General features: G+C 41.2%; 1 protein-coding gene across 1 annotated transcript; it reads left to right on the top strand.

Annotated features, from left to right (window-relative positions):
• Positions 1-3,844: 3,844 nt before the first annotated feature.
• On the top strand, positions 3,845-20,223 carry pard6a (par-6 family cell polarity regulator alpha). The gene is made up of 6 exons (XM_085413039.1): positions 3,845-4,204; positions 11,263-11,485; positions 16,819-17,108; positions 17,390-17,515; positions 18,388-18,587; positions 18,903-20,223. The coding sequence occupies exons 1-6, from the start codon at positions 4,127-4,129 to the stop codon at positions 19,228-19,230; spliced, it is 1,245 nt and encodes a 414-aa protein (XP_085269165.1). The 5' UTR covers positions 3,845-4,126; the 3' UTR covers positions 19,231-20,223.
• Positions 20,224-22,028: the final 1,805 nt, after the last annotated feature.

Genomic DNA, 22,028 nt, shown 5'->3' with positions numbered 1-22,028 from the left:
AATCTAGATCAGATCTCTAATCCCTAAACCTAACCAAGGAAAATTAGCCTGGGGAAAAGACCGAAAGTTGATGCACACAACGATGTGTGCTGCTGGTAAAGTTTCTGGGCTGCTTTTCCTCATAACAGCCATCCCTCAAGAGTCTCTCCATCTAAAGCAAAGCATTATCAGGGACTGTAACATCTAGTCCTTTTACTGAATTATAATACAAAGATGAAGAACTTTCACTAGGCTACTGCTTACATAGTAAAAGTAAATCACATCTTGTGAAGTTGCAGTTTCATTTTACAATGAAAATTTCTGCTTCATTCAGAGTCGTAACATAAATCTACTTATTAAAAGTAGAAAAATTTGCAAAATAAACAAAAAACAAAAACAATACAAAAACTAAAGCTCATTCTCATTTTCATTTGCATCAGTGATTTTTGAAGTATGGGCTGAAAGTCATCCATATTTTTCCTTTTTTGAACAAACAGTAGGGTAAAGTAAAAGCAATCATAAAATCATCTGACGTAGGACAAGACACTGGTATGCAGATCCTATTGTGACTAGCAGTCAAGAGGCCTGAGTGACATCCCATTGTATGCTGGAATGTGTGCGCGTATGACCTCCACCCTGTATTGTTACACTGGAAACCAACCAGAAAAACACGTGACACAGATAAAAACCTGTTCTACAGCATCACCACCTGTCACACCTCAACACACAAAACTAACTTACCTTTGAAGCTGGGACATACCACACATATCAGACATACAAGAGCAGGACCTGCAGAAAAATGTGTGTGAGGTGTTGCTAAAAGCATGTCTTACTTCACTAAAGTATGCCAGATGTTATCTTTGGGGGAAAAAAGTGGTCTCCATAGTAAAGACGAGTGTGAAGAAGAAAAAGGAAAAGCACTAACCATTAAACAGAAGAACACATTAAACTGAAACCCCTGAGGCTGAAGCACGAGAAGGAAAGAGTGGAGTAAAAAAGAGTTGTGTAATTGAGCGGGAAAAAAGCAATAAAATCAGAAGTGTTTGCAGGTCAGATAAGATGTGTGTATTAGTAATCAGACAGGTTTCATGAGAGAAACATGGAAATGTAAAACTTAAAAGGAAAGAATAAAAATGAGCCACAAAGGAGAATACTTGTTACGTGGAATTGGGAAGAAAATGAAAAGCAGAGAGACATGAAATATGAAGGCATAAAGAAGAGCTTTGGATTAAGAGCAGTTGCAGGTCAGCTCACATAGCTGACATTCCTGATCACATGCACACTTTTATCTGGTTCAGTCTCACTCTGTCTCTCACTGAGCTCAGATTCATTAAACCTGACTCATCTGGTTTCCTGGGTGTGGCTGCAGGTTAATAGATGAAACACGTGGCACACTATAAAGACCTTTCTTCTTTATTTCCATTAGGGTCTAATGGGAATAAAGAATAAAAGTTTGTGTTCTGCGTCCTGATCAGCTGTAGACCTTTGTGAATCAATCTCGTCTTCTGTACAGCACAGAATGTGTCCAGCTTGTCAAATTGACATAAATCTTCGATCACTAGCAGTGTGACTCTGTATGTTGGTAAGTTTTCTCCCCAACAAATAACAACAATGTTGATTCAGCGTTTTGCACCGCCAAAAGCACCTGCAGGTGCCTTTGGTTTCATTTTATAATACTGGACTTATTTTTCTACAAAGCTTTGAACTTTGAGAGTGTTTAAACAATAGAGAAAAGTGTGAAAATGTTCCTGCCTGTCTGAAAAAAGTGTATAAAGTGTGTAGTGAGGGGTTTTACAGCTTTAAAACATCTATAATAATTGTAAAAAGTAAAGTTGGCTACTTCACGGATTTCACCTATTGCAGGTTATTTTTGGAACGCAGCTCCCGCGATAAACGAGGGACCACTGTCTCCCAGAGCTTTTCAAGCTTTTGTACATAGACTACAGCATGAACCTTCTTGATACTTTCTTGTTTCCAATTTATTACCCCTCTATTACCAACCACTCTATAATAGCAACTTCTACTTATATTTTTTGTCTGACTCAAACCTGGGACAAAAATCATGATCTTTTGGTGTTCACAGTTTTAGTTTTTAATACTCATGCTATCTCCTGTGGGGCATATATATTTATATGAACTACATAACCATGATATCCTGCTTCAACAATCCTTCTGATCAACATGTTCCAACCATGACCCTTATTTGAATGACCCTAACTCATAGGCTAACATTAAAGCAAACCATAATGCTAAAGAAGTGGCAAGTTGGTGATGCACAGAAAACAAGAGAGGATTAGACATGTCTGTCCATCTCTCTGTCCATCTCTCTGTCCATCTCTCTGTCCTTCTGAGCATTTCTGAGGTGTGGGTTGTCCACTAAATGCACATGCCAAAGTGTCCATGAGCAAGACACCGAACCAAATTAAAGGCTAAAGGGCAAACAGTCTCTTATATAAGCAGGGGCCCTGCCATGATACACACACACAAACACACTGGCCTAACTGGCTGGAGGCTTCCCATGATGCACTGTGTGTTTATATACGGCTCTGAATCTCATCATTGGTTATTATTAATGGTTATTAACATATATAATTATTAATTAGTTACTCTCACCAAAGCAGATGAATAATTGCTATGCTGATTCATGTAATGAATTTTTCCATTGCATTTTGTTTAAGACTTTACTGATTAGACAAAGCTTTACATTAATACTCACCAGAATCCCACCAGGTCACCCGTTGCTTCAATTCACACTAGGGAGACATCGGCGAAGTGTCCTTACTGTAGCCTTTGCTGTCAAATAGCATTCTCATCTGGTCCTACTTGGCAATCTGGAGAGATGCAGTGATGTCAAAAGCAGAACTTTTTTTCTCCGCTAGGTTACCAAACACAGTGTACAAGATCTCACTAATGGCTTCAGCCTTAATTGAGCTAGTTTTGGTGATTTACATATATTGTAGTTACAGTCTTCTTCACTCACTATAATTCTTTATCCTGTCTTCACAGGTAGTCCTATCTGTTAAAAGAGAGCTTTTCCTTCCCACTGTTGCCAAAGTGCTTGCTCGTAGGGGGTTATCTGATTGTTGGGATCTCTTTGTTTTCTCTGTATTATTGCAGGGTCTTTACCTTACAGTATAAAGGGCACTGAGGCAACTGCTGTTGTGATTTGCTTCTCTATAATCAAAATTGGATTGAATCCTTGTTGAATCACAAATCAACTGTGATTGACCACATCAGGTTTATGGGGGAGTTACTGTTTTGCATAGGGTCAGGTAGGTCTGGATAGCCTTCTTTGATTGAAAATCATGAAATCACAATTTAAACATTGCATTTTGAATGTTCTCATCTTTGTCTGATAGTAAAATGTGTTTGGTGATCTGAAACATGTACCCAATATGCATAAAACTATGCATATTTATAAAGGATGCAAATGCTTTGTCACAGCACTATTGTGCTCTAACATTATATGGTTGGAACATAACTTATGGTTGTTACAGCTGGTTGTCTAATACACTCTTTGTTTCTGTCTTGGTGTTTCCACACTGGTTAAAAGTGCGTTGTTTGCACTAGTTGAGTTTTTCTCTGAAATATAACATTTTATATTCACCAGGCTATCAGTATGATATAAGTAAAAGTGATTTGACATTAGAACACAGTATTATCCTTTCTGTCCTTGTGCCAGCAAAAGCAAAGGAGGAGTAATATGAATCTGTCCACTGGAGTATGGAGCAGCACACACACGCGCACGCACACACGGAAAGAGAGAGAGAGAGAGAGAGAGAGAGAGAGAGTAATAGACAGGTCATGTTGTGTTTTCTTCTTCCAGTATCACGTCCCGCCCCCTGTGTTCATCAGGAGGAGGGGTGGGGAGCAGAAGGGCGGGTTTCGCTGGTACCTCAGATCTCATACTGGATTTACCGGACTGCACCTGTGAGGAGCCGGGTTTGTTTCTGCGCGTCGGGAGGAACGAAAGGCGGGCCCGCAGCAGCACGGCAGCCAGGAGCCTGTCCGAGGACAACACCAATACCGCTGCAGCCCCTCAGCAGCTTTACGCTCGAGAGTAGAGGAGGGAGCTGCCAGGCTGTCAGACCTCCAGCGGATATTTTTACCCGCAGTGCCTCAGACAAGCAGCCGACCGAGGAGCACAATGTCCAGGCAACAGCAGCAGCAGCAGCAGCGGACTTCGTTCAGACTGTCGGACAACCTGGTGGAGGTCAAGAGCAAAGTAAGTGATGGGCTGCTGACTGATGCTGTTAGCGACGCAGGGTGTGCGTTATCAGGACCCCAGCCCTCCGCTCTTCTCATCCAGATCGTGATGTAACAAACACAAATATCTGGCCGCTGCAAATTCACGCGATATTTAGAAGAAACGAAATCCGACCGGGTTCAGCTGACAGCGGCCTGGCTGCTGCCGCCCGCAGCCCCCCCACCAACACCACCAACACCATCAACATCGTGTCAGCCTGCTCAGCCTCGATAATCCCAGTCCTGTGTTTAACTCGAACTGTGTGTGTGTGTGTGTGTGTGTGTGTGTGTGTGTGTGTGTGTGTGTGTGTGTGTGTGTGTGGTGCCAAGCTGTGTTGGCTTATTCTTTGGTGTTCACATTTTAGTTGTTTGTGAGGTTTAGCTTTTGTAATAAGAGAAATAATGAGAAATAAGCATACCGAACACATAAAATTACAGTGCGATTATTCTGTAATAGTAAGTGCTTTCATGAAGATGAAAACCAAAATATTTTTTAGGTGAAGCTGTGTCCCTAAACTCAAATATTGGCAGCATTTTCAATGTACTTTTTATTGCTAATGTTTGAAGAGCCTGAAAAATAGTTTAAAGATAAAACCTTCCACAGGCCCTTCAGCCGCCTCGCACAGACTGTAGACTGGTTTCACATGAAGAATGTGGACCAGTCCACGTATAGAAATATGTAGACCGAGTCAGTGCTCAAACCCACGCAGTTTTTTGTAGGTAGGAGGGGGTGTGTCAGAAACACCTGTGGTTCTGTAGAAGTCTGTGTCCTGTGACGTGCTTAAAGTCAAACAACATGAAGGGCAGTTTAGTAAATGAAGCTCCTGTTAGAGAATTCTGTGATTTCCTCTGCTTCACAGTCAGGTTTGTGCCGTGCTCATGACATCCGCCTGCAAACTGATCGCGTAGGGAACATTTTTAGCTTTACAATGGGATTTACTAACCAGTGGGTCATGTCACAGTGGCAACGTTCATCCTTTATAAGCAAGTTGTGTTTCCCATGATTATCCAAAGAAATTGACACTAGAATGGGCAACATAGCCTCAAAATGATATCCATTTTTTAAGGAAATCCAATAATATGAATTTGATGATGTTCTAAATGAACATTGTATAAGAGAGTGCAGCTTGCAGACAGCAGCACTGATTAGTGCAAAAAAAGAGGGAGATTTTCCTTTTATTCCAGTGTGCTACTGTCAGTGATGACACATTATAGTGCAGTAAGAGTGACAGCATTATATACAGTGACAAAGAGTGAGTCGAATGCTTAACTCTTTAGCAGTAACTGAAGTAACTCAACAGTTCAGTAACGCGGGACGGTGTTATCACCTATTAGAATCAGTACATGGTTTGGTTCTTATACAACACCTTTCTCCTCAGTTTCATCATTTACAACAGTTTCTACTGCTTGTCTCATTCACGCAGTCACACACACACACATTCACCTAGTGCTTTTGTCTATCAGTCACACACTTACCCTCTGAAGAATGGATCAGTATCTTACCCACTGTCCAATCTCTGCTCTTCCTGTCATTCAGTTCAGTTGTATTTATATAGCACCAACTCACAACAACTGTCAGCTCAAGATGACAGTTGTGATATGTCATTTGGTTGTATGGAGTATAACTAGCTGGTGGTCCAGTGATGATGGCTGAGTCATTTGTTTACTTTTGGGTCACACGTCACCAGCTGATCATATTTCCTGCTCAAATGCCTTCATGGCCTTGCTGTACTGGCTGCTGTGTTTTTAACTCAACCGGTTTGTTGTTTACATTTTTAGTGGGAACAGTTTCGTGAATATTTTGCGCAGTCTTTCAGCTTTACTCTGTGCTTTGCCATACAACCAGAACTTTTTACACCAGAGATGAGCTAATGAGCATCAGGGCTACAACTCCTGAGGACTTATTTCCATCATTCATTGCCTGATCTGGCCATTCAGGTTCATGAAGTGAGACGCTGTAGGAGAGGAAAGCAAGCCGGTACACTCCTGCATCTCCACCGCCTCCATACTCCACTACAGGGAACATAAGCTCATTGGGCAGTAAAATAGATGAACTCCAGCTATTGATGGGGAAAAACAGAGACTGCTCTAAATTGGCTGTTTTGTGTTTTATGGAAACTTGAGTGGATCTATACTGGACTCTGTGGTGCAGTTGGTAGAACTCCAACTCTTCAGAGCAGATTGCCACATGAAGTTCTTCGGCAAGACAAAGGTGGAGGTATCTGGTTTTCTGCTTACAGTGGCTGGTGTAATGATGTGACTGTTATTCAGCAATACTGCTCCCCTCATCTGGACTCAAATGCTCATCCCTTCAGTAATTTCTCCATCTCCCTAGAAACCTCTCTCCCTACTTGAAAGAGATGTAAACAAACTCAAAACAGAACACCCAGAAAGCAGCAGGACCAGGCTCAGTGTCTCCATCCACCCTGAAGCCCTGTGCTGATCAGAGACATGTCATGTGCCAGCCTGCTTCCACAGGACTTATCATTCTTGTTCCATTTTTTAAAAAAAGGGATCACAAACCGACCTGTTGCTCTGACCTCTGTAGTCATGAAGAGTTTGACCGTCTGGTACTATCACATCTAAACTCTATCACTGTCCCCCTCCTGGATCCCCTGCAGTTCGCCTACAGAGCCAACAGGTCAGTAGGTGATGCTGTTAACATGGCACTGCACCTGGACTCTGCAGGAATTTATGCTAGGCTACTTTTGTGGACTTTGGTTGTGCTTTTAATATATTCATCCGTACTCTGCTGCAGGAAAAGCTCTCCCAGCTGAATGTGTCTGCTCCCACCTGCAGGTGGATCATTGACTTCCTGTCTTTCATTGCATCAGCACTGGTTCCCCTCAGGGCTCTGTCTTTACTTTTCTAATCTTCTTCTTGTATACCAACAGCTGCACCTCCAGACACCAGTCTGTAAACTCCCGAAGTTTGCAGATGACACCACCCTGTTGGGCTTATCTCATGTGGAGATGAGTCCGTCTATATGAGCGAGATTGACTGGTGACTTTGTGCAGTGACAACAACCTGGAGCTTAAATGTTGTGAAAACAGTGGAGATGACAGTGGAAACCAGACATCCCTCCCAAACATCAGCCTCCTCATCAAGAAGACACAACAGAGAAAATACAACCTGCAACGTCAGTGATGGTGCAGTTTTTCTCCATCAATGAATCTATTCTCACCTCCTCCATCACCGTGCTGCTGCCAAGGACAAATGCAGACTGCAGCATGTCATTCCCTCCACTGAGAAGGTGATTGGCAGCAATCTGCCTCCCTACAAGACTTGTAGACCTCCAGGACCTCTAGGACACCTCCAGGACTCTATGAAGTGGGGGGTCGGCATGGATCTTGCTTGCCTGTCTCAAACTGTTTGTGACACTGCCCTTTGGCAGGAGGCTGTGGTCCTTTAGAAACAACATGTCATGGCATGAGAACAGTTTTACACAATGACACAGCAACAAATTCCTCTTTTGTACAAAGTTGCCAATAAAAAGGAACAGATATAAATACATTATATTGCCAAAAGTATTCACCCATCCAAATTATTGAATTCAGGTGTTCTAATCACTTTCATGGCCACAGGTGTATAAACTAGAGAGATTTCTATGCTGAGCCTGGGACAGAATGGATGGAGAGCCAGTGCATAACATATTGTATTTTTCATTTGCACCTGTGTAAGAAAAAAAATGAAGAAAATTTTTGCTATTGTCATCAGAAAAAACAGAAAGAGCAGGTTAAGCAGGTGATATGATCATGGTAATGGTATCAAATAATAATGTTGGATTGTGCTGACTATTAAAAGCCAGCCTTGTAAAATAGACAGCTCTGTTTTCTTTGACCAGGGCTGATAGAACCAGGTGGTTGGTAGATTAGTTTTTACCTCCAACTCTAACAAGCTGAAGTTCAAAGATATAAAATTGTCCTGCATCCACTGCGATGCTAACTGGTGAAACACTCCAAACACTAATATTAGTTCTCCTCCTCCTCTGCCAGGGTCCCAGTACCCATCTGAACCAACCCCAGTGAGGCCTCTGTAGTCTGTCATGCGCTACCAGGATTCAGTTCAGAATAAAAAAGTCAAACTTCATGAAACCAACAAAATCATTCAATGCAAATGATTTATTGGCTCCAGAATGACAGAGTGCCATCTGTAAAGTTGCACAATTATCAACAGCAGCAGCCAGCAGAGAAAGCGCAGGTTGACTCTAAGTCGTCAGTGAATGCTGAGGACTGCAGGATCAGAGACCAGCTGACAAGGAGAGACAGGGTGAAGCAGCCTGAGGTAGTACGACCCGGAGAATCAGTCTATAGATGAGAAGTTCCAGTCAGTGGGGCACGCAAGGGAACAAGTGGTCAGATGCATTGTCACTGAGCACAGCCTCAGTTTTCCTTGGATCCCAGCTTTTTTTTCTGCTCAATCCCATCCAGGAAATAAGATAAGAGATAAGATAAGATAGAACTTTATTAATCCCTTGGGTGGGTTCCTCTGGGAAATTCGACTTCCAAAAAAAGCACAGCAACGACCGAAGTTACAGTTACAGAATTGTTATATATATATATATATACACACACACACACACACACACACACACACACACACACACACACACACACACACACACACACACACACACACACACACACACACACACACACATATATAAATACAGAGACAAATATAAATAAAATATACAAAGGGGATAAATAGAATAAATAGGAATAAAAAATAAAAATACAAGTGAAATCATCTCCTTCTCATTTTCAAGCAATACAAAATGCTGCCACCAGAATACTTATGTTTTCTCCTAAGTCAGCTCATATTACTCCTGCTTTATACTCAACACCGGCTACTTATATACAGAGCACTAAATGGAAATGCAGCAATCTTTTATCTCAGAATGTGTTACTCGTGTGAGATTGGGGTGGGGATGGAGCCTTTCAGCCGGTGGCAAAAGAAATTTTGGATTTCTGAAGTCCCACTTTGACTTCATTTATCCAACTCTGTGGACTCATTCTTATTGTTTAATAACTTTCTTTATAATATTTTCTTTCATGCTGTGTTTGAACTTGGCTTTATATTCCTGTTAACTGTGCTTCCATTTTCCATTCAATCGTATTGTTATTATTCATAAGAACATGTGAGCACTTTATGCCAACACATATGTGAAAAGCACTTTAAAAATAACCTTATTGTTTTACTTAAACAAAGAGCACCAGTGTGACTCTTCTGTACCCCACTAATCCCTAAAACCTGATTACGGCCCTGAATGCAGCAACGTCAACATTTCCATATATCATATGACAGTACTGGTAAAGTAGCATGCCACCCTAGAGTCCAAGATACAGATGAATGCTCTGATAAAGCACACATTCTTCACACTGAGTACGCCCAGTATAGCTTTCAAGGCAAACATGCCAGTGAGAGGTCTAATACTCTGTGCTGTTAATTATAGAGCTAAAGGGAGGCACAGTATTTGTGTTAATATCCACCGGAAGAAGCATAATGTTGGGAGACAAAACAAAGTCAGCGTGAATCTCATTGTGTAATTACTGTTTGAAAGTTTCTGTTATAATATACAGTTGGGACAAAAATTAAACTCCAGAGTTTGAGTTTTAGGTTATGTCTCAGTTTTAATTAAACAATTTTTAAACATTTCTGCTTTCGCCAGGCATCACTAGTTCCAAACAGCACACAAACAGTACGTGCCTTGTCAGTACATCATGCAAGTTGGAGATGTCACGATACAGGAAGAGTGATAGAATGACATAATTTTTAAGATTTGTTACTACAGTACATAAAAATAACAAATATTCCATAATATTTGAAATATGTTTAAACTCCTGTACCAGTACTGTCCCTACAGTTCCCTGTGATTTTTCCTTGTTTGTGTTTCCATTCATGAAATGGGCACTGTACCTTTACATCCATATCAAAGGTGGTTACTGAGGATGGCCTTTATGAGGGGCTTGGATTTTAGCACTGAAATGAAACAAAATCTCAAATTTTACTGTCGGTGTTCACGTTAGCCTTATCTATGTAGATTAATTTACTTCTATACTATACTAATATAAAGCACTTTGAGGCGATTGTTGTGTGGTTTGGTGCTATATAAATAAAATGGAATTGAATCGATAATTAGGAATGCATTAAGAGGATCCCCTTTTTGATTTAACGCAATGCAGTCGCTGCTACTGAGAGAGAAGCTACAGGAAATGGCGGTAAACAGGTCCAGATAAATAGAGAGGGTTGTGTCAGGAAGGGCATCCGGCATAATATCTTTGGAAAATAAAACATGCAGATGATCAAGAATGAGCTTTCCATGTCAGATCAGTCGAACCCACAGCCTCCAGTGCTGTTGGCCATGAGGGTGCTGGTGGAAACTGTGCTTCTGCTGGCTGAAAACAAGGAGAAACAAAGGCAGGGTTGTGGAGGTGAACGCAGGGACTCTAAATGTAGGGACTATGACTGCTGAAGTGAGAGAGATGCTGATATGATGGTGAGAAGAAAGTTAGATATAGTGTGCATGCAGGAGACCAGGTGAAAGGAACCCAGGCCAGGGGCATTGGAGGTGGATGCAAGCTGTTCTCTCATAGTACAGATAGGAAGAGAATAGAGTGGGGGTCATGTTGAAGGAAGAGTTTGTGAACAGTGATCTGAAGTTGAAGAGTGTCAGACAGAATCATGACTCTGAAGCTGGAAATGAAACAGCCGATGTTGACTGTTGTCAGTGTGTATGCCCCACAGGTTGGATGTGAGGGAAGTGTCTAAAACTTTTCTAGATAGGTTTTAGTGACATCGCACTTTTTCTATGCTTAGAGGTGACATCGTATCAAAACTCTTAAGGACTACGGTCTTCAAGAATGAATCCCAAAGTATGTTAAATAGGCTCAACAGGTTTTGTTATCCATTCCTAGTTAGTGGCTGTAGCGGTTAGCCACACTTAAAATGCTTAGTATTACATTTAGCTAAAATTGTAAACACAGATTGAGCCTCACTATTAAAAATCATTTGATGTGTGTTTGTTGCCTTCTACAGTTTGATGCAGAATATCGTCGTTTTGCTCTGAAGAGAAATGGTCCAGGGGGCTTCAAGGAGTTCTACCGCCTCCTCCAAACGATTCATCACATCCCTGGTGTTGATGTGCTACTAGGATATGCAGATGTCCACGGGGACCTCCTTCCAATCAACAATGATGAAAATTACCACAAAGCCATTGCATCAGCCAATCCGCTGCTCCGCATTATTATAACCAAGAGAGGTAAGAGAAAAAATGAGGTAAAAATACATTTTTAGTTAATTAGGCTTGAAAAATTACTTTGCAAAGCAGTCTAAATGACAGATCTCAACATGTTATATGTCTTTCTACACATTGATCCTACAGTTATTTTAATGGCTTCCAAAGTATATTTCATGTCTTTTTAAAATGTTTTCGTCCCTCCAAGAGAATAACATCAATGATTCATTTACTAGTGGACGATCACATCCACCTGTCTATCCATTTTCTTCCGCTTATCTGGGGCCACGTTGTTGGGTCAGCAGCCTAAGCAGAGAAGCCCAGACCTCCCTGTCCGTAGCCATTTCCTCCAGCTTTTAATGGAGAACACCGAGGCGTTTCCAGGCCTGCCGTTACCCATCAGCTGCCTCTGAAGTCCCGTAAGCTAACCAAGCCCAACAGGACTCCTTCTGTAGCGTGTTGGCTCCCTTCACCTCGGTTATCCACTATCAAGTTCGGAGGTTACCACCATGACAGGCACCGGCCACCTTGCAGCTGCAGCTCAGTGCAGTAGCCTGTAGCCTCATGTGCAGCAATGGAGGTGTTGCACATGGTCCATTCGGACTCAATGTCCTTAGCCTCCTTCGGAATGCTGTTGAAGCTCCACCTGAAGTGGGAGTTTAAGATCTCGTGGACCGGGGGCCTTTGCCAGGCATTCCCAGCACACCCTCGCTATACATGAACAATCCCGTTGCTCTAATCAATCACTGCTTACCAGTTTTAAAGAATTTACAGAATCTGATAATTCTTGTCCGATAATTTAGGTCATGCACGCATTTTTCCTGAGCTTTTCCCGAGCTCACTTCACTGACTCCAGCTGGTTCTAAACAATTTATTCCAGTGCTGGCATTTAATCTGACTGCTTGTTAAATTTCATGTTAATTTTGAAATCATTTAATTGCTCAAAAGTACACTGAGGACTTATTTGTTACCCTTATGTGTCTGGATTTTACTTCACTGAATCGGCAGAGGTCAGCAAGCTCAGTATTCCCACTGAGAATGGCAGCTTCTTCCAATTTTAAATCTCTTTTTAAAGCATACAAATCAAGAATTAGTGAAAAATTGGCACTTCCAAAGCTCTGAACATAATCCACAGTAATGTATCCAAGTTTAAAAAGAGAACCACCCTTGTGACACTGACAACTATGACGTCACTAACCAGTTAAACTGGCTTCGTAGCACACACCTCTGGTAGCACATACTTTGTGCCCAAGACATAGCAAGAGTGAATAATTCAAGAAAGACAAAAATGTATCCTGTAATTTTACAGGTAGACTGTAATGTTAGTGAGCTTTATTGTTTACCCCTGAGACACTACATATGAAGCAGAAACACTTATTACACCTGCTGACAGTGGTGATGTTTATCCATCCATCATTATGGATTATGTGAGTGTTTTCTAATACACTGTACCATTGTTGTCTCCCAGTACACCTTTTCATGCTATGTCATAACTCAGGATGTGATGACATTAATGTGCTGCTTAGCAGGCTGCTAGAGATCGGAGTCACAGACAGCTGCCAGCAAATCAGATCAGCTCTGTGGTCTGGGGAACTAAAAAGGAAGCGAGCTCAGGAAAACAAGGCCCTGGAAACACAGAGAGAGCAAACATGTGCACGTGCAATACGTTTGTTGAAATCTTATTGAGGAGGCTTGTATTCGCTTTGTTTACTCTTTTAAACTCTGCAGTCCAGAAATGATAAAATCCTGTAAATCCTACTGGAAAATCTTAAACCCATGCATTGCATTAGGAGTAGTGGCGTCACTAGAAAGGATTAGGACTTGAGTAAGGCAGCTAAAATCTATTCCCACAATCACTTATCTTTCATTCCTGAAGTGTAATCCCATTTATTCACTGCATCCACATGATTGGCAAAATTTGCACAGCTGAAGGATAGAGCAACAGGAAGATTAAGTGGTGACGATAGTTTGTTTTTAACTAACCAGGTCTGTCTCAAATAAGTTCAGTAAGGATCTCACATTTTTATTAGTAGTCTTTGTAGCAGCTCTGTTGCTCACTAGTGTCACTTGTAAGTATTCAGTGAAATGTGAAAGACTTCTAAATGACTGAAGACATCATCAAACCCTTTATGAAGGCAACAAGAAGTTCATTTTACACTGAAAACAGCAGATATGTGTTTCCTTTCCTACACGCTTCTCTCTCCACTTCAATTCCTCTTACTTGGCTACATTCATTTTGACCTTTACTACAGCTTGTCTTTGTGTGTTAGCACTGGTGTGCATTTGTGAGTATGTGTTTGTGAGTGAGGGATAGACAGGGGGATACCACAGGATAGAAACCCATCTGCTGCTTTAAGCCATTAGCCATGAGTGAGTTTATTTAACTTTTTGGAGCAAGATAATCTCACTCAGTTTATATGACTGATGTCTTTTGAGACTTCATCAGTCATATCAGATCCATGCAATGCCACTACTGTGTGTGTGTGTGTGTGTGTGTGTGTGTGTGTGTGTGTGTGTGTGTGTGTGTGTGTGTGTGTGTGTGTGTGTGTGTGTGTGTGTGTGTGTGTGAGAAAGAGAATTGTTGACTTGCACTTGTTGATTACTTTAACACATTAACACTGCAACAAAGTCTACATCGAGTAGACTTTGACACAACAAAGCAGTTATATGTATTTTAATCAGTAAGGTTCCATGTGAAGAATCAAAGTGACTACGGTCTTAGTAATACTGACAGAAGAGCAGTGTGTACCTTTGTGCTGCTCCACCCTGAGTATGTTGCTGAGGTGATTTATGATAACTAAGAGACAAAATACCTTTTTTCACATCACAATTTTGCATCTGATAAACTAAAATGATTCAAACTGGAAACTACTGAGACAGTACAACTTGTAACACGTGGCACAGAAATGTCATGTTCCACTGAGAGAAACACTAAGAAATGGAGCGGCGGTAAACAGACTAAGTAATCATGGTTGATGGGTTCAAAACACAAGAGCTTTGAAAAAAGTGTGTTTTAACAAATACAATTTAAACAAAATAACACAATAGATGCACCAGTTGTCTGATGCATTGTTTTAAATGTAAAACAGCGTCACAGTGATTACAGGAGCTTTTATCACAATTGAAAAAAAATTATACAGTTTCAGACCTAATAGTCTGCTTTTAAATAGGAGGTGAAGTAACAAAGCCCTTACAGAATGACGCTCCCCCTTTGTCTGCACTGTGCACAGGCCTGTTGTTGTCCTGCACTGCATATGGCCATATGGCACCCCCTTGGGCTCCAGATGGTGGGCCACTACAGAGTGAGGTCACACTAGAAAGAAACATACAAATGCTCATGACAGCTGCAGATAACAGGAACATGGTACATTAGGGACAGATATATGGGGCACTAAGACACAGACACAGATTTACTCTTTACGGCCATCCTGAATACCATTTCTGAGCTCTAAAGCTTATGATAGTAGTAAGCAGCAAGTATTTAAAGCTTTAGCCAGCAGAGAGGGGGAGGTTCATGTCTGATCTTATAGCTTTGATGTTGTCTGTCAATGTCACTCCACATACATGTTAGAGATCGTGGGTTCACTGTAATTTCGGCTATAGTGTGTGTTTTGTTGATTTAATTATGAGGTCATAGAGTGTTTTATAAAATGTGAAAAGATGAGCGAAGGCCCTGCAGCCAGAATGCCAAGACTACTGATTAATAAGCCTGGCTGGGCTAAAATTTTGGCAGAAAACAGTCACACAGGTCGTTTATGCCTGCTGTTACCATCATTAGCGGTCACGCTAGAACTGGACTGAAAATCAGTATCAGTACCAACAGGTCGGATGAATCCAAATATGAAATTTTTGGTTCGAATTGTCACCAGTTTTTACTGCATGGGGCGGGTCAAAAAATAAACAAAGATGAGATTCAGTAAAAAATGTGCAAAGTAAAGCTAGCATGTCACAGGTCTGCCATAAATATTTACAGTTATTTGAGACTGTGGTGGGGCAGTGATCATTCCTCACTGTTTCCTGTAGGAGCTGGTCTAACTGGGACACACTGGAATTTAACAACTTTGTATGAGGTTTAGCACATGTTTAACTTTTCTGAAAAAGACTATATTTTGTGTTCTTGTATATAACATACAAGAACACAAAATAATGATCAATACAGGTTGATCTATAGTGGTCCAAAAATAGCTTTTGCAAAATTAGAGGGATCTGATTGCATTATTTGTGCATTTAGAGAAGGCTTAACCATGTTTGTGTCTTCATGCTTTAGTCTGGCTCTGTATGCCTTGATAGGAAACATTATTTTTGTGCATTAACCATTAATGCTGCTTAATGCTGCTTCCCAATGACCTAATGTGTGCGTGCATGTGTACACACACACACACACACACACACACACACACACACACACACACACACACACACACACACACACACACACACACACACACACTGGCAGCCATACATTCCCATTAACCCTGTTTGACAGCTAATGTGCATCAGATGATGAGTTGTTTCTCCCTCTTCTCCATGCTTTTCTCTTTCCGTCATTCCGGTATAAGTTCAAAGATTTTATAGAACTGGGTAGAAGTTTTGAAAAATGTGAAAATTGTGAAAGTTTACATTTTTTGACATTTTAGTAGTTATTCTGCGTGTTACAACTGCTATCTGTATCTGTAGTTCAGTTAGCTAAAATGGCTGGTTTTATTCCTGACAAAATATGGATACAGACAGAATGGAACTGTGGGAAAAAATGATCTGAAGCTAGTAGTAATATTGTGTTCATATCTGAGACTGACAGTACACACAAGAAAGCTCTGATCTTTTGAATGTAGAAATTTTGGAATGAAAAGTTCAACTATCCAGTATCAAAGACTTGTGGAAATGAGCTTCTTCCGAAGGGTGGCTGGCCTCCCTTAGAGATCGGGTAAGTTCGGCCATCTGGGAGGGACTCAGAGTAGAGCAGCTGCTCCTCCACATTGAAAGGAGGTAGTTGAGGTGGTTCGGGCATCTAACAAAGATGCCTCCTGGGTGAGGTGTTCTGGGCATGTCCTACTGGGAAGAGGCCGCGGGGCAGACCCAGGACATGCTGGAGAGGTTATATCTCTCGGCCTCGGAGCACCCTGGTGTTCCCCTGGACAAGCTGGAGGAGGTGGCCAGGAAGAGGGAGGTCTGGGCTTCTCTTTTTAGGCTGCTGCCCCCGCGACCCAGCCCGAATAAGCAGAACAAGATGGATGGACTTTATTTTTTCCAATTATGGTGTAAATAATACACCGTAACTGTAAAGTTTAACACTTTAAAAGAATCACAAATCAGCAAGTAGCCATTAACAGTCTCCATTCTTTTGTGTCTTCTTAAAGAGGATGAACCTATCATTTTTGGCACCAACTCCCTTCAGAGGCGTAGAAAGGGGCTGGGCTTAACGAGCCTGCGTGCCACTGGCTCAGGCTCCACCCACTCAAAGGGCAGATCTGGCCTCATGATTGGACCGCCAAAGAACTTCAGACAGATTTCTTCAATCATCGATGTGGACATTTTGCCTGAGACACATCGACGGGTACGACTTCACAAGCATGGCACTCAAAAACCACTTGGGTTCTACATACGTGACGGCGTGAGCGTGCGGGTGACACCGCAGGGCGTAGAGAAGGTAAGGTTTGTTACTTTGCTTTTACCCTGCTTACAAGACAGTATTCTGCCTTTAATGCTGACAAAATTGATGAATTATTTCCCTGTAATTCACCAATGATGTACCAATTGTGCAGTTATGATTGGGCCGGTAAGATACCCCCATCTCAAAATTTCTCTAAAAATATCAGCAAGTAGCACCTTCACGCAGACATAAAGACAAAAGTTATGAATATATGAATATCAGCTATAATAGCTAAAAGCTGTTGTCTCATATTTGTATCTTTCTTCTTGCTCCTGAAGGTTCCAGGGGTGTTCATATCTCGTCTTGTGCGTGGTGGGTTAGCAGAAAGCACTGGGCTGTTGGGTGTTAACGACGAGATCCTCGAGGTCAATGGCATCGATGTAGCAGGAAAATCTTTGGATCAGGTAAATGCCCTTCCAGGCTCAAAGAAAATTCAATATATACAGAAGATTCAGAATTAACTTGATCAAGATTCAAGTGTGCTTCTTTTTCATGAACAGTAAATGTACTTTGCCCATAAATTACAACACAGTCGCACTTGTGTGTGTCGTTTTTTTTTTTCTTTATCCGTAGTGGATACAAGCTTACAAAGTAACAGTTCAAAAACAGCTTAGGAAGTAAAAGTAGTAGTAATGATTAGACCAGCGTTTGTATGTATCAAAGTAACGGGGTGTTAAGTCACTCTATATGCACTCATTAGAGCATTTTAATGATAATCAATCAGGGCTGGACTGGTAATCTGGCATACTGGTAGGCCAACACATTTTTGGGCCAATGGGTCAATTGAAGCGCTGCTGCGCACTGGCTTTACAAGCGCTGACAGCAGCCCATTCGGTCATTTTAATTACTGACAATGTATTGCCCAATCAAGTCTCTAAAAGCTACCGGGCCCTCCCATACTTACGCACACGCACCTTGTAGAATACAGTTTGGTAAAACAAATGGCTAATTTCACCATGGGCCGCTCTTAATGGCTAAAGTTTAGCTTTTAACTGTCACATGTTTCAGTGGAGTGCAAAAAAGAAACTTTTGTGTTACAGCAACATGATAAAGAGTAAAAATAGTAAAGTCTACAATAAATAACAAATAAACTAACAAATAAAGTAAGACTGGCATTGTGTGGAGAAGAGTGGAGTGCAAATTGCACAATATTATATTCATTAAAAAATAATATTATATGTTATATATAACATGTACACTTTAAATCTAAGAAAAACAGCTGCATTTTTCATCGCATCATTTAAGCCCTATTTGACTATCTCATCTGTCATTTTAGGTCACAGACATGATGGTGGCAAATAGTCACAACCTTATTGTGACCGTAAAGCCAGCTAACCAGAGGAACAATGTTACGCATCGTAGGAGTAAAACCTCCGTAGGTAACTCGGGTTCTCTGGGCTCAGTTGGATCTACAGGCTCTGCCGTGTCACATGACTCACAAAGCCCCGCCTCTCTGAGCAATCCCATCACTGCAAGGTTTGTCATGCATACTATCTTTTTTTGGGCCTGCTAATGAACAGAAAGAATGGGGACTGTGGCAGCACTGGCATACATCATATCTGTTAAAGGAGAAAAAGAAAAAGAAGTTTGTGCTTAAACGTTTAATGAAATGAAACTTCATTGAAACTGTTGTTTTGAAATAATAATGAGAATCATGAATTTTAGAAAAATGCAGTCAAAGCTAGCTGAATTCTCAACTTTATTCACAAGTTGCCAATAGGAACGGACACGTGCAGTTTATATTGCATTCACTTTTTTCTTAATCATTTGGCATGTCTTTTGTTACCATAGCAACAGCATTGCTGAGGGTGACAGTGATGATGGTGGTGATGATGATGATGAAGGTGACCTCATTCTGGAGAATGACTGCCTGACACCCTACGACTCCCACCGGGTCACTAACAGCACCACTATGCCCGACAGAGACTCACTTAGCAATGGGCCACATAGCTACACCGTGGGTAGGCCCCTCCCACAGAGTGTCTCATTGCCCAGTAATGTCGGAGCATCCCTGAGAGACAGCGCCATGATGATCTCCAGCCACAACGGAAACTCCACCCACACAACTAGTAGTAGTGAGGAGAGCATGAGAGAAGATAGCAACGTAACAGCACTGTAACCACGACAGCACTGTTCCATTGAGGACTATGAATGTTAGCGCAACAGTGCTGAAACCACGGCAAATACAGGTGGCTGTGGTCCTGTTAGATAACAGACTTCTAAAAGAGGAGGGAGTTGACGTATGAACCACTGACAGGACCTCCGGAGGGACCATTCAGTCTTCTGCTAGTTTACACTTTACCTCTTTCCCGCCTTGGTGGATTGTTGGCTTTTACTGTATGAAGGCATAGGAACACTGTATACGATGCAACGTATGGCTGAAGTTTTCAGCTTTGTCAGGTTCTATAAACAACAGTAATTATATCATTTTTTTAAAAATGTTATATTATGGAAATGTTTAAATACCATAATGTATTAACAGATTAATATTGACCATTTAATTAAAAAAATTAAATAGTTATAAATCCTCTTGTAAAAGCCATAAGTCACTTTGATGTCAATGTATTTTAAAAAATGTCTTCAAACCTATAGTTGACTTTCATGTTTTATTTTTGCGGCACCACAAAAACCAGTGCAAGTAGCACTACGTCACTTTGGCATCTCTAACTGTGAAACTTTGTGTCTGTGTAGTAAACTTAATGCTTAGTGTGGCAAACATGGCGGATACACATGGAAGCTTCATGAAATGAAGCAAAGTGATTAAAGTTGTTTTAGCATTTGGGTAACTGGGTCTTAGACTGCCGACATCTCAGAATTACAGGTAGTTCTGGCTCCGCTTCTCTCCCTGCTGTAACTTTGTCAAAAGCTTTTAATACTTCAGGAAAAGCACAGCAGTAAATGAACAAAGGTAACATGTATTTTAACCCAATACTACTTACTTTACATTGATTACATTTAAATAAAAGTTTACTGTGATTTAAAGCAGAAGCATCAGTAAGTCAGTCTGTTTTATGAGTGGTTCTGACAGTACCCATTGTTCACAGCTGAAAGTCTTCAAACCCCTGCAGCATTTGAAGAACACAAATAAAATCCTGTTTCCTCACAATGGGAGTTGAGAAGTGATTTGCTAAAAGTATATTTATTACTCACCTCACCATTTACCGTTTGTGTCAATCTTTCCGAACTTCAAATTCCTACACAGCAAACTACAGGGAGTGCAGAATTATTAGGCAAGTTGTATTTTTGAGGAATAATTTTATTATTGAACAACAACCATGTTCTCAATGAACCCAAAAAACTCATTAATATCAAAGCTGAATGTTTTTGGAAGTAGTTTTTAGTTTGTTTTTAGTTTTAGCTGTTTTAGGGGAATATCTGTGTGTGCAGGTGACTATTACTGTGCATAATTATTAGGCAACTTAACAAAAAACAAATATATACCCATTTCAATTATTTATTTTTACCAGTGAAACCAATATAACATCTCCACATTCACAAATATACATTTCTGACATTCAAAAACAAAACAAAAACAAATCAGTGACCAATATAGCCACCTTTCTTTGCGAGGACACTCAAAAGCCTGCCATCCATGGATTCTGTCAGTGTTTTGATCTGTTCACCATCAACATTGCGTGCAGCAGCAACCACAGCCTCCCAGACACTGTTCAGAGAGGTGTACTGTTTTCCCTCCTTGTAAATCTCACATTTGATGATGGACCACAGGTTCTCAATGGGGTTCAGATCAGGTGAACAAGGTGGCCATGTCATTAGTTTTTCTTCTTTTATACCCTTTCTTGCCAGCCACGCTGTGGAGTACTTGGACACGTGTGATGGAGCATTGTCCTGCATGAAAATCATGTTTTTCTTGAAGGATGCAGACTTCTTCCTGTACCACTGCTTGAAGAAGGTGTCTTCCAGAAACTGGCAGTAGGACTGGGAGTTGAGCTTGACTCCATCCTCAACCCGAAAAGGCCCCACAAGCTCATCTTTGATGATACCAGCCCAAACCAGTACTCCACCTCCACCTTGCTGGTGTCTGAGTCGGACTGGAGCTCTCTGCCCTTTACCAATCCAGCCACGGGCCCATCCATCTGGCCCATCAAGACTCACTCTCATTTCATCAGTCCATAAAACCTTAGAAAAATCAGTCTCGAGATATTTCTTGGCCCAGTCTTGACGTTTCAGCTTGTGCGTCTTGTTCAGTGGTGGTCGTCTTTCAGCCTTTCTTACCTTGGCCATGTCTCTGAGTATTGCACACCTTGTGCTTTTGGGCACTCCAGTGATGTTGCAGCTCTGAAATATGGCCAAACTGGTGGCAAGTGGCATCTTGGCAGCTGCACGCTTGACTTTTCTCAGTTCATGGGCAGTTATTTTGCGCCTTGGTTTTTCCACACGCTTCTTGCGACCCTGTTGACTATTTTGAATGAAACGCTTGATTGTTCGATGATCACGCTTCAGAAGCTTTGCAATTTTGAGACTGCTGCGTCCCTCTGCAAGATATCTCACTATTTTTGACTTTTCTGAGCCTGTCAAGTCCTTCTTTTGACCCATTTGCCAAAGGAAAGGACGTTGCCTAATAATTATGCACACCTGATATAGGGTGTTGATGTCATTAGACCACACCCCTTCTCATTACAGAGATGCACATCACCTAATATGCTTAATTGGTAGTAGGCTTTCGAGCCTATACAGCTTGGAGTAAGACAACATGCATGAAGAGGATGATGTGGACAAAATACTCATTTGCCTAATAATTCTGCACTCCCTGTAGCAGGAGGAGACACCTCCAAGACACAAGACAAATTATTTAGCACTTGTTGTTGTACTCATCAAATAGTGACCCAATTGTACTATAAAGCACCAAATTTTACCAAATGTAAATTTTATTGGTGAACAATTGGTTTAAAAAAAAAG

Source organism: Rhamphochromis longiceps, linkage group LG7 (assembly GCF_057381845.1).
Source record: "Rhamphochromis longiceps isolate RC_006_pf linkage group LG7, R_longiceps_female_GT1.1, whole genome shotgun sequence".
Lineage (NCBI taxonomy): Eukaryota > Metazoa > Chordata > Actinopteri > Cichliformes > Cichlidae > Rhamphochromis > Rhamphochromis longiceps.
Note: the sequence above shows the minus strand (reverse complement) of the source record. Positions and strands in the feature narration are given on the sequence as shown.

Excerpts from the sequence above, each read along its gene's own strand:
- pard6a (XM_085413039.1), top strand. The coding sequence starts at position 4,127 with ATGTCCAGGCAACAGCAGCAGCAGCAGCAGCGGACTTCGTTCAGACTG. Across the intron at positions 17,516-18,387 it reads CAGGAAAATCTTTGGATCAG|GTCACAGACATGATGGTGGC; the intron begins GTAAATGCCCTT and ends CTGTCATTTTAG. Across the intron at positions 18,588-18,902 it reads AGCAATCCCATCACTGCAAG|CAACAGCATTGCTGAGGGTG; the intron begins GTTTGTCATGCA and ends TTGTTACCATAG.